The sequence below is a fragment of the Muscardinus avellanarius genome (assembly GCF_963383645.1).
Source record: "Muscardinus avellanarius genome assembly, chromosome: 2".
Taxonomy (NCBI): domain Eukaryota; kingdom Metazoa; phylum Chordata; class Mammalia; order Rodentia; family Gliridae; genus Muscardinus; species Muscardinus avellanarius.
In genome coordinates, this window is record NC_137787.1 from 53,540,115 (window position 1) to 53,553,982 (window position 13,868).

Below are 13,868 nucleotides of genomic sequence, written 5' to 3' on the forward strand. Positions count from 1 at the left end.
GCCCGCTCCCGGGAGCAACTCGCCGGCCCAGCGCCCCTCCCTCTCCCCCAGGGCTTCCGCCGGCTTCTTTAGGGGCGGTGAGCCCGGCAACTCCGGGGAACTTGGCGCCGGGAGGCGTGGGGTGGAGCGGGGCGCGAGGACGCGACCCCCGCGGGCGCCGCGGCGGGGCCTCCCGGCCGGGCCCGCAGGCTGCAGCTCCCCGGCCGGCCTCGCGGGGGCGCCGGCGCGGCCGATCAGGTGACCGAGCGAGCGCCCGTCCGGGGCTGCGGGAAGCGGCCTCGTTCTCAGCCGCCGGAGACGCCGCCGTCGCCGCCGCCGCCACACCTAGTGGAGCAGCCGGGGAGGCGGCTCGGAGGGGGCTGGGGGCGGAAGGGCGGCGCGCGGGAGGCCGGCGGCGGCGCGGCAGGGCCCGGGGCGTCCGCGCGGCTCGCTCGGTGCCCGGCGCGGGCCGGGGCGCGAGGCCATGGGCGCGCTGCCCTGAGGCGGAGGTCGCGGGCGGGCGGCGGGGCGGAGGCCGGACAGAGGCCGCTGCGGAGGCCGCGGGCCGGTGACGGGGCGCGGGGCGGCCGGCGGCGGCGGCACCAGCACCACTACCACCATGTCGCGCTCCGTGCTGCAGCCCAGTCAGCAGAAGCTGGCGGAGAAGCTCACCATCCTCAACGACCGGGGCGTCGGCATGCTCACCCGCCTCTACAACATCAAGAAGGTGCGCACGGGCCGGGAGGCCGCGGCGGGCGGCGGGCAGGGCGCGGGCGGCGCCGGGCTCGGCTCGGCCTGGGCGCGGGGCGCGGGGATGCGGCGCGGCCTAGGCGGCGTCCGGGCCTCCGCGGGGGCTCGCGGGCCGGCCCGGGGCCGACAGAAGCCATTTCCCGGCTCCGGCGCGACGCGGCCCCGGCCCGGGCGAGGGGCGCGCGGCCACCTCCCGCCGGCCCTCGGCGCCCTGGCCCCCGGGACCGCGGCCCCGGAACCGAGGTGGGGGCGAGCGAGGTTCCCGGGGGGCCGGAAACTTGGGTGCCCCGGGCGAGGTTGCATAGCGCTGTGTGCGCCGGGATTACCGCCCCACCTCCCACAATTTTTGGTGTTTTTTTAAGCGTGGGAATGTGGGGGCAGGAATGGCCGACCGGGTGAACCCGGGTGTCCTTTCCACTTGGCCACTTTCTTTCAGATCGCCAAATAAAAGCCTTTTGAGAGCGTGTTGGCGATTTGGGATTATTTCGTTTCGAAGGTGGAGAGGAGGGAGAGTGAGGGTGGAACCAATTTTCTTCTGAGATACTTCTAGGCAGTGAGTCACTAGAACAGGAATAACAACCTTTTTCTTCCCTCTTTACTCCTCCTCATCTGAGTTTTTCCAACCCTATCTGATAGAACCAAAACGCCGTTTCTTAAAAGTACAGTGTTTGTACAAAATAAAGCTCAAATATATTGCTGTTCCTGCTGGTTTATAGGTTAGTCCCCGTAATCTGAGTGACTATAGCTAATAAGCCAGTTGAAAATCTACATACCTTCAGATCAAGCCGTATTGGAGTTAAGAAGAGTAGGCATAAACATGGAAAAAACTACATTAATTTATCTTACCAAATCGCTTTGCTTTTTAGGACAAAGTTGATAAAGTTTTAAAGAACTTGAAAAAAAGAATATTGAAGATTTGAAAGGGCATGATAGCCTAAATCTTTGTGAGGTTCCATTGTGTATTTGATTTCATATCTTCATAACTATTTTTGTTGGCTTTATAATATAACTGTTACCTTTTTAGTTTAGAGTTAGAGCTGTTGATTTTTTTTAAAATTCATATCAAGGGGTTAGACTATAACACTGATTTATTTCTACAATTTGATGTAGACAATGTAATTCTAAAGAAGACTCTTCTGAATATGATACATTTTGAAGAAGTATAGCTAGATTCTTTGACTGCTCACCTAATTGTAAGGATTAATGGACTTTAAAGCCTGTGCAATCCAGAAAATAACTACAGATCGCCCATTCATATTGTTATGTGGCAGGAGCTCAGTGTCACTACAAAGAAGCCTTTCTGCATTTACCCTGGAGCCTTGATTATAAATTTATATAGATTAGGAATTTAATTTTTAATAGTATTGTTTATGGGTTGGCTTAACCTGAATTTTTGGGTGAGATTATGCTGCTTAATGGAATTTGAAAATTGGTTCCTATATCAACTTACGAAATGAACAAGTCAAACATTACTAAAAGTTACTAGGCCTGTGGTATTGTGGTTAAAGGAAATGGTTATGATGGTTTCCAGAAGAGGAAGTGAGAGTAACATCAAAAGTGATTTGGGCATTTGGGCAAAATACCTTTTTTTAAAGCAATCATTAAACACTTTTATAGTATAAATGCCATCAAACTTTGATATCCATTTTCATAGATAAGATTAAAAGCTAAACATTCAAACTCTTATAATTCCAGTTCACTGCCTATTATAAAAGCACTATTTTTCACTTCCTGTTTTGAGAAACTCCAGGCTCTTGTATTATTAACTACTGAAATTTAAAATAAGTTGAATCTGATTATTGTTATATCCACATGGCAGATATTTTCAGTTATTTAAATATATTTCAGAATATGATATATTTAGAGCTTATTGAAAAACATTTTGCCTACCTTGCCTGATTATGAGTTCCCTTTGGGAAGCATAATTTATTTTTAAAGTATTAGTATTCAGAGCATTACTTAGCACATAAGGATATTGGTTAGGGATTGTTAAATGTAATATGCACACACACACAGAACAACACATACTGTTACTTTTAATTTTGGTTTGTTCCTCTTGTGTAATTTGCACATAAATGCATCCAGTAGATTTCGAATTTTTCAGCCTATGGAATTGTCTTTAAGACTGTTATATCTTCCCAGCTGGCTAGAGATTGAAACATTTGTTCAAATATCTTGCCAAAGAAGTGAGTAAGATCTGTTCACCATGTGTTTGTAAGGTTCATGCTGTCTGCATTCTTATGGGAATATTAAACCACATAATCTTTGCAATCTTAATCTTATGGTCCTCAAAAAAGTCTTCCACCTCATAATACATGTCTGCCAACCAGTTATCACATTTTTTATTAGTACATGTGCACACTAGATTGTCTACCAAATCTGATTTTTGTGCTCTATTTCAGTTGAAAGTAGAGATTGAAGTGTTTGGGATCAGAAGTATGTTGGATTTTGAATTCTTTTCAGATTTTAGAATATTTGAATATATGTGAGATATCTTGGCGATGGAACCCACATCTAAACATGAACATTTCATATGTATCTTATATCCATAGCTTGAAAGCAAATTTATAAATATTTTTATTGCACCTGCAGTTTAACTGAATGGGCTACATGAGGTCAGGTGTGGAATTTTCTGCTTATGGTGTCATTTAGATAATCAGAAGGTTTCAGGTTTTGGAGCATTTCAGAATTTGGGATTTCAGATTAGGGATGCTCAACCTGTATATAGTGGAAAAGACATTAGTGAGGTTATACAAAGGAAAATAGTGAGCTAAATAAGTTACGATAATACGATTTAACATTTATTAAGGGCATATAACATGGTTACTGAAAAATGTCTGCTTTTTAACTCATCTCAAAATTTTTTGGGATCTGAATAATTACAGGTTATGAGAATTTTAGGGACATGTAGTTTAATTGAAGATAAAATAACTCATAATGGAGATGTTATGAAAAATATGAAGATGACTGGTAGTTTTATGTTTAAATATTCCTTTTTTTGGGTCTGGGGATGGAACCTAGGGACATTCAGCCTCTTAAGCTACCCCCTCCACCCTATTTTTTATTCTTTTTTTTTTTTTTTTTTTTTTGGTGGTACTGGGGTTCCTGGAAGCCCTTCTACCGCCAGGCTACACTCCCAGACCTATTTTATATTTTTATTTGGAAACAAGGTCTCTTTTAAGCCAGCGTGATCCTCCTGTCTCTGCCTCCCAAGCGCGGGGATTATAAGGGTGTGCCACCACGCCCGGCTGCATTTCTGGATTTCTGAAATGGGGAAAATTAACTGTAAGAGGAATACTCAAGTCTATTCTAGCTCTGATTATGTCTGTTTTTATTAGTTCATTGTGAAGTAGTAGGTTACAAGTTATGATCCATTTTAGACTGTAATTGAGCTCAGTTTAGTTTTCTGTAAAATAGGGATGATAGTGCCTGCTCAGTCCACTTCAGAGGATTGATTGTAAAGATGAGGGATGATGCTACTATGTGAAAACCGTTTAAGGTTTCTTTGAATGTTAGGTAATATTTATTTGAGTCTGAGCAACTTTTTTGGCATTTGTTTTTGTTTTATGGCATTTGTTTATTGCTGCTTAACAAAACAAATACCCAGATCTCAAAAGAAAACATTTCTGCTGACTTTAAAACATATTTGGGGGGCACATTTATTCTTTTTTTTATCTCTCTCTCCGTTATCTCCCTACATCATCACCAACATAGGATTTATTTCTATCAAAGAGATCTCAGCACACACCTGTAATTCCAGGAGTTGGGAGGCTGAGACCAGGATGGTCATAGGTTTGAGAGTAGTGTGTGGTAACTTAGGGAGACTCTATTTTAAAATTAAAAAAAAAAGGTCTTGGGATGTAGTTCAGTGTTATTTGGGGGGTTTTAAGCACTTTTAATTTTTTTTTATTTTACAAATCTCCCCACTTCCCTGTCCTTTCTTCATGAGTTTTGATAGTCTTATTTCTTAAGAAAAATAGAATAGCAGTGCAAATTGAAAGTCTTTAGCTGCTATCTGCTTAATGAGTGGGGGGAAAAAAAGCCGCTTGTGAAGGGGATACTGCAGGGAGAAGGGAGGGATCTGGCTTTAGTGTTCCCTTTCAGAATTGTATTTGTCTCTATTTAGGGCAGTTTTCTCTGCTGGTCAATCAAGAGCAGGGAAATCAGGTCAGTCTTGTTCCAAGATGAATTGTGGCAATTCTATGCTAATAAATGTTATTAATAGAATTTTTTCTATGTTGGGTTTCATTATTGAGAGCCTTGAACATATTTTTAAAAATCCCTCAGTAAAGCTGAATTTAAATAAGATGTATGTATTTAAATAAACCCTATTATGTCTGCTTGTAGCTTTATTTTTCAAGGAAGCTGGATATAAAAGTAAGGGTTTGACATTTCTTTTTATTGGAGGGAGGCTGAGGAGATAAGATCATTGGGCTAGGGTGTAGCTCAGGGGTACAGTTCTTGCTTGCCTAGCCTTGGGTTCAATCCCAGAAACACACACACACACACACACACACACACACACACACACACACACAAATACACACACACTACAGGAAAATACAGAGGAAAAATAGTTATTTTAAATTTTTTAAAAGTGGTAAGGTTAGATTTTCCAAATTGTATTTTCTTTGTGGAATTGTTATGTAACTTAAATATTTAAAAAACATTTAATAATTACAAAAGATATGTTTATTATAAAAACTCTAATGATGTGTGACTTTTAAAAATTCATTGCTAATCTCCCTTTTTTTTGTGTGTGTGTGGTACTGGGGATGGAACCCAGGGGCATTGTACCCCTGAGCTACACGCACAGCCCTATTTTTTAGTCTTTTTATTTATTTATTTTTTTGCGGGTCTGGGGATGGAACCCAGGGGCATTCAACCTCTGAGCTACACCCCCTGCCCAGTTTTTTATTCTTTATTTTGAAACCGGGTCTCACTGAGTTGCAGAGGGCCTCACTAAGTAGCTGAGGCTGTCTGCGAACCGCCATCCTCCAGGTCTCAGCCTCTCAAATGCTGGGATTACAAGCGTGCACCACCATGCCCGGCTAGTCTTTTTATTTATTTATTTATTTATTTTTGGTGGTACTGGGGTTCCTGGAAGCCCTTCTACCTCTGGGCTACACTCCCAGACCTCTCTCTCTCTATATATATATATTTCTATATATATATTTGAAACGGTCTCTTATGCCAGCATGGCTGACTTCGAACCTGCGCGATCCTCCTGTCTCCGCCTCCCAAGCGCGGGGATTACAAGCGTGCGCCACCATGCCCGGCGCCTTTTTATTTTTGAAACAGGGTTTCACTGAGTTGCGAAGGGCCTTACTAAGTAGCTGAGGCTGTCCCCAAGCAGTGATCCTCTGGTCTCCACCTCTCCAGTGCTGGGATTACAAGAGGGTGCCACCATGCCCAGCTTAATCTCCCATTTAAAAAAATAAGCTGTATATACTTATACCTATTTCTATACAAATGTTAACATATGTGCATGCATATTTTATTATATTATTTAATTTGGTAGATTTTTTTTTTTACAAAAATAGAAAGTGTGATGCAGGTTTTTTTTTATAAATGAATTTAGAGCCCTTAGTTTGTTGTTTATGTATTTATACTAAAGAAAATTGTTAAAACACAGAGAGGCCAAGATGAAAAAGTTTATCAGTGTAGACAGTTCTTCTCCTTTCTGGCTAGGATGATTGAATATCTAATTCACATTCTTTGATAATTTGCAACAACAGGAATTATGGGCCAAATTTAGTGAATGTACATTTTTTTGTGTTATTGTTTGTAGAACTAATCACTTTTGTCCTATCAACTTTCTTAGACCAATTGTTCAATAATAATAGTTCAAAATAAAAGGGAAGCTAGCCAGCACATTGGCAACTGTATTGGGAGGCGGAGGCAGGAGGATGACAGGTTGGAAGCCAGCCTGTAATTTAATGAGGCTTCCAGCAACCTACTGAGACAGTTTCCAAATAAATAAAATCCGGCTGGGGGTAAAATGCCTCCGGATTCAATTCCCAAATACCAAAAAAAAAAAAAAGTAATGATAGCTGTTTACTGAGACTTTGCAGTTTGCTAAGAGTTTTTTTCTTTTAGGTATGCTTTAAGCATTTTTTCTTTTAGGTATGCTTAGTTCTATGATGTAGCTACTTACATTGTAAGGAAATTGAATTTTTGAGAGATTAAGTAACTTGCCTGCGTTCACAGAAAATGTGAATTTGGATTGATACCTTCTTTTCTTGACCCCTGATTCTTGGCTCTTAATTTAATTATTTTTTGTCATTGATTTACAGTCATTAGTGAATTATTTTTGGTAGAATGAGATTGAACTTAGGGGCTTTCTACCTCTTTCTCCTTTTTTGAAACAGGCCAGACATGGTGGCACACACCACTGATTTACTTCAGTCAGGCATTGATGAGAACTAGACACCATTATTTCATATTCTAGAACTTTTGTTCAGTAGAATAAATAGGTGAAGATACAAAATATACTAGGTTATAAAATATCCTAGTAATGCTTTTCTTGTAGGCATACAGCCTCTAAACTTACATTCTAAACCTTTTTCTTACCTGTAGGATACTCTGTAGACTGAAGACTACATTGTAGGTAAAGCTCTTAATACTAACTTATTTTTAAACTTGGGTAAATTATTCTTTGTGGGCTATACTTATATATAAAGGTAGGAGATCAGTAGTTCTTTGCTCCGATAGAATTAATTTTAAAGGTTTTAAAATCTTTTCACATATCTGATTTCTGACATAAACCTATTCAATCAGAAAAATCCCTGAAGTAATTCTGAGATTAAGAACCACTGAAATTAGTATAATGTAAGTTTTTAATACTTCTGATTTCTTTTTCTGGTAATTATGCACTGTCATGGCTCAGTTTTGTTATCTGGGTTATAACTAAATTTCTGAAAGGCTGCATATAGACTCTTGTTATGCTCCAAGATAAATATTTTGGCTTTCAAAATCACACTAGTTGTACTGATTTAATTCTGTAATCTTAAGTAGATACCCCAGTTCTCCCATGTTGTAGAATACCCTTTAAACTAATCTCATAGGTGGATAATTAAATGAGTTTATATGAAGTATTAGTACAGTATCTGATAAAATGTTAATGAATAAATGTTGGCTGTTAATAGTTCCATTTCTGGATCAAACTCAGGGTCTCAAACATGTTAGGCAAGTGCTTATCACTGTGCTGCCTCCCACCTTTTTCATTTTCCCCTACTGAATCAAACTCATAACCATGTTCAGAAAACATTTTTTACTTGTTTCATAGTTTGATATCTACTTATTGCCAATTACAAAATAACTAAGAAGTGTATTCTACAGTAGTGTGTTGAAACAGTACTTAAAAAACAACTATGACAATATATAACATTCTAAGAAACTATCTGTGTTTCATAAGCTGAAATGTTCTTATGAATTGGTAGCTGAGAAATGTTTAAGGGCAATAGTGATTTTATGAATTGAATAGTAATTAGTAACTCATTGAATCACTAAAAATTTTAATAAAGAACTTTGAAAGATATAATGGTTCAGGATCTTAGTTCATGATTATACTTGAATTTATGCCTAGAGAACAATAACCATAATTTCTGTTTATTTAGATCTGTTATTATTAGTCTTAATTAGGAAGTATAGTTATTAATAACATTACATTATTTGAAAGCATTTTCAATAACTTTATTGAACTCTTAATCTACACTGTTAACAATGGAGAAGTATTAATTTAAAACAGATTGGTTAGCCAGGCATCATGGCACAAAAACATCTGAAATCCCAGTACTTGGGAGGCTGAGACAGAGCATAGGTTTGAGGACAGCCGCAGCAACTTAGTGAGATTCTCAGCAACTGAACAAGACCCTGTTCCAAGATAAAATATAAAAAGGCTCGTGGTGTACCTTAGAGATAAAATGTCCCTGATTTCAACCCTCCTACTACCAAAATATAATAGTAGTAATAGTAAAAAATAAAGTAGGTTGGTTGGCAAAAATATAAATGATACCCAGGATAAAAAGAAATATTAGAAATTAAACCACTGAAACCAGAATTCAAGCTTTGTTTTGCTGTCCATACGTTTCTAGATATTTTTTATTGGTGCACTGTATTCATACATCATAATGGGATAAAAAAAAAAAACTTTTGTAGACGTACATGCACACATCGCCCAATTAGCCCCTACCCAATCCCCACCCCGTTCCATCCCCATCCCTCCTTCCCGTGCTTGGCTTAGTGGTTGACATCTAGTATTATAGCAATTTATCCAAAATTAAAAATCATAATCTCACATAACAGTTTCATTTGTATGATACCAAGCTTTTGATGACTTAAAGATAACATTTCAATATTTCTTTTTGTTTTCTTTCTTAACAGAATATTTTTTTCTTTTTAGGTGAAACTATCATACATTTATTTATTTATTTTTCAGAAAAAAATCTATCCTAATATGGAATATGGACTCTAGATACCCAAAATGATCTTGAAAAAGAACAAAGTTAGAAGATGTATATTTTCTGATTTCAAACCATATAAAGCTACAATAATTGAAACAGTGTAGTACTGTTATAAAGTCAGATATATAAACCATTGGACTTAAATAAAAGCCTAGAAATGAATTTTTCCATATATTGTCAAGTTATTTTTGACAAGGTTTCCACAAACATTTGGTGGTGGAAATAATAATCTTTTAACTAAATATTGTTGAAAAATAATTACATGGAAAAGAATAAAATTGGACCCTTACCTAACACCATATACAAATATTAACTCAAAATTGATAAAAGACCTAAATATAAATCTTAAGACTATAAACTTTTAGAAGAAAATTTGGGTCATAAAACCTCATAACATTGAAATTGGCAGTGATTTCTTGGATATGATTTCAATGGCACAGGCAACAGAAGGGTAAACAAACATAAAAAAAAAAATTGTATATCCAAAGACAATGTAGACAGAGTTAAAAGTTACTGATAGAATGGGATAAAATATTTCCAAATGCTATATCTGAAGGTATATTAATATTCCAACTAGAAATCCTAAAACTTAGCAACAATAAAAGCAAACAATACAATTTAGAGATATGTAAAAGACTAACAAAAATAATGAATCTCCACAGATAACCAATCTTAGTTGTCTGTTGGATGGAAAATCTTGTTTCTCTGGTTCTAGTGTGTGTTACCTAATTCTTCTTTGTAGTTAATCTCTTTGAGTATTTTCTCTAGTGCTGGATTTGAAGACATAAATTCCTTCAGTTTCTGTTTGTCGTGGAAGCTTCTTATTTCCCCATCTAATTTGATAGAAAGTTTTGCTGGGTAGGAAATTTTTGGCTGGAAGCTGTTTTCTTTCAGAGTTTGGAATATGTTACTTCAAGCCCTTCTGGCTCTCATGACTTGGTTTGGGAAGTCTGGAGTGATTCTAAATGGTTTGCCTCTGAATGTCACTTGGCCCTTTGTTTTTGTTGCCTTTAAGATTCTCTGCTTGGCTTCCACATTGGTCCTTTTGACAATTATGTGGCGTGGGGATCCTCTTCTCCAATCCTGTCTAAAGGGAGATCCTGTCTAAAGGGAATTCAGTTTCCTGGACCTGTGTATCGACCTCTTGCTCTATGTTTGAAAATTTTCTGCTATTACTTCCTTGAAGAGATTGTTGATCCCTTCCTTTGGTTTTACCTTCTTTTCCCTCCTCTATTCCAATTATTCTTAGGTTAGCTCTCTTAAAATGGGCCCATATTTCTTCAATGTCATATTCCTGCTGTCAGATATTTTTTTCTAGATTAGAAACTATGCGTTCATTTTTGGATTGCTCATCTTCTAAGAGCGAGATTCTATTCTCTGTCGCGCGCAGTGACGACTCTTACACGATCTTCCTCAAGCAGTTTTATTACCCCAGTTTCAATGCTCTCTCAACGCCCTCTCAGGTAAAACAACATCAGTCTTCTATCTCCTCCCTCATCACTCCACCAACCCTCCTCCGTGGCACTCTACGTCTTTGCTGCAGCACACACCCGTCACAGTGGTGGCTTTGTGAACATGTCCGTCCCAGCTCGGAGCCCGGAGCAGTCCGCCAAGGAACTGCTCTTCCTGTCCACCAACCCTCTTAGCTCCTTCTCCCTTTTCCCCGCTAGGGCATGCGCGCTTTTAACCTTCTCCTGGGCGGGCAGGTGGTAGCACGAGGCGTTGCGTCACTAATTATCCGTAAGGCGCCTGATAGGGCTCACTGCGCAGGCTCAGGGCACCGCCAGCCTCGTGAGCCTCGTGACTTGGCTGCAAGCCCAGGCGCCATCTTGAGTCCACGCTGGCAACAAGCCTGGGTGCCACCTCGGTCCTGCCGAGTGGGCCCCAACAATTCTCCATTTGGTCTAATCGGTTGTTTGTACTTTGAATTGAGGACTTTACTTCATTAATTGCATCCTTTATCTCATTTTGGCTCTCTCTGAATTCTTTTAGAGACACCTCTATTATTTCTACAGTTATTTTCCTGATTTGATCTTCTAGAAATCTCTGATTTTCTGTTTTATCGGGTTCTGATGTTGTGGGGTTGTGGGCATTCATTGCTCCAGTGTTATTCCTCTTTCCCATGATTTCGGAAGATTGTGCCTTCTCTGGGTTCTTCTTTTGGGTCACTATGACTTCACTTAAGGTGCTCTGGATCTCGAGTCTGTGGTATCTCAGTCTCCACTACTCCTTTACTAGGTTGTATGGCAGAGTCTCAGACCCAGGGAGTCAATCAAGGCTGCTTTAGACCATTGGGGGGGTGCCAGGTTGCACGTTCTCCTATGGTGTGATATCTCTGCCACCACCACTCCCCCACTGGGTCAAGTCCCTGGGAGTGCAGTACTGGGATTTCTTCTCTAGGGGCTGCAATTTGACTCACTGTTGTTGAGTGCGCTGATGGAGCTGTCGTGGACTCGGTGAATTCGCTGCTGCTGCTGCCGGTGGCAATATGGCGCCGCTGACACACCCTCGGCCGTGAGGCTGGCGTATTTCTTCTCTGGTTTTGAGCTCTGCTCTGAGCCCCTGCAGAATGTGTTGAGCCCAGCAACTGGGAGCTTTAGATGCTTCCTGCGCCGAAAAATCTGCCGAACTCTGCCCAGTTGTCCCGCAGAGGCTTACCTCAGCTCGCTGTCCGCCACTCCTCTCTGGAGCCTGGTGGGCTGTTGAGTGCGTTGGCCTGGAGCTGTCTGGTGAACTCGCCGCTGCCGCTGGTAGTAAGGCACTGCTGCCGCATCCTTGGGCGTGAGGCGGCGTATCTCCTCTGTGGCTCTGAGCTCCCTTCTGAGTTCCCCTTCTCTCTGGGGCCTGGTGCTGCAAGGGAAGATGGTGACTGCCGCTCCACGCAGCGGCTCCGGTCACAGCACTGCGGTCTGGTTTCTTTCTGGTGTCTCGTTTTTTCAGCCCTCTTTTTCTCTGTTTCTTGTAATTACATATTTTTTTTTCTCTGCTGATGGTGTTTTCTGGCTATGAAAGATGCTGATTTTGTGGTAATAGAGATTGGTTGTTAGCGGGGCTCGTAAGTCCCGCTTTTCTCCGTCGCCATGTTCCAAGTTTCTAGATATTTATTGGCAGTTTTTCTCACTATTGTAGTTCCTTTTTTTTTTTTTTTGGCGGGTCTGGGGGTGGAACCCGGGTGCATTTGACCTCCGAGCTACACCTCCTGCCCTATTCTTTATTTTTTATTTTGAAACCGGGTCTCACTGAGTTGCAGAGGGCCTCCCTCTGTAGCTGAGGCTGTCCACACGAACTGCAATCCTCTGGTCTCAGCCTCTCAAATGCTGGGATTACAAGTGTGTGCCACCACGCCCGGCTTTGTAGTATTTTAATGAGCTTAAAATTCAAACATAAAAGAATGACTAATAAATTGCTTTTATACTTCCTCAAGTGATGGCTAAAACTAAGGGGAAATCTTGGTTCCTTTGTGCCTTCAGTTTTGCGAAAACTTAAACTATGACACTTTTTAATATTGAGTAAAAGTTATATTCTAGCATAAATTGGTCACAGTTCATTTTTCTGTCCTCTCCTTGACATAATTCAAGTGGGTTTGGTTTCTTTTATGAACCCTCATAAATAGCATTCCTATTCTGGCCCCTGAGATTTTATTAATTTTTTTAATTTATTGAATTAACAAATCATTTTGTTCTTCAGTATTTTGTTAAAAGAATATATTTTACTGCAGAGTTAGACTAGAATTTAAAAAGTTAAACTGAGCCGGGCATGGTGGTGCACATTTGTAATCCCTGCACTTGGGAGGTGGAGACAGGAGGATCACGCTGGCTTAAGACCCTGTTTCTAAATAAAAAGTACAAAATAGATCTGGGAGTGTAGCCTGGAGGTAGAAGGGCTTTCAGGAACCCCAGTACCACCAAAAAAAAAAAAAAAAAATAATAATAATAATAATAGAATTAAAGATGTTTATAGGTACTCAGGCATGGTGGATCACACTTGTAATCCCAGTACTTGGGAGGCTGAGACAGGAGCGTCTGGGTTCTATTTTTTTTATATTTTTATTTGGAAACAGGGTCTCTTAAGACAGCGAGGCTGGCTTTGAGGGATTAGAAGCGTGCACCACCACACTCGGCTGCAGCATATGTATTTTTAGATAAGCTTTTCTAGGGTTCTGGAATCAAGTATAAATTTGTATTTGGGACCCCCCCAGTTAGTAGTTAGAAAACTTTAATAATTCACTTAATTTCTCTGAAGCTTAATTCTTCTCTGTTGATAGTTTAGACAATTTCTAAAACCTAGGTGTTTTTTTTGCAAGCAAGATTTGAGTCTTGTTTCTTGATTGTTGCTTAGTCTCTTATGAATATATAGGATTTTTCTCTATCTGATTTTTTTTAAAGAGTTCAGTTTTGGTGGTAGGGTTGCAGAAAGATTTTTTTTAAAGCCTTACTTTAAAATCCTATCATATCTAGCCTTGATATTTCTAGCCAGACTTTTTTTGTGTGTGGCCTGAGTGAAATATTATGTTGTTTCTAGAACATTTTTTTCTTTACTTTTGGCAGTAACATCACATATGTATTTTGTGAGAAAATGAACTTGGGGATATTGACTGAACAATTAATATTGACCTGGTATTGGCTTTATGGAAAATCTTGTGATAATTTTGAAAATCCTATTTCAGAATTCACT

General features: G+C 40.4%; 1 protein-coding gene across 4 annotated transcripts in view; it reads left to right on the top strand.

Moving 5' to 3' along the window:
- Positions 1-598: 598 nt before the first annotated feature.
- The window catches only part of NCKAP1 (NCK associated protein 1), a gene marked incomplete at both ends in the record, with an annotated part of 100,956 nt that continues 87,686 nt past the window's right edge, over positions 599-13,868 (top strand). For all 4 annotated transcript variants that reach the window (XM_080688775.1, XM_080688777.1, XM_080688774.1 and 1 more), the window contains one exon: positions 599-706. In XM_080688775.1, the coding sequence (XP_080544901.1) occupies positions 599-706 (108 nt within the window). The remainder of the gene's footprint in view (positions 707-13,868) is intronic.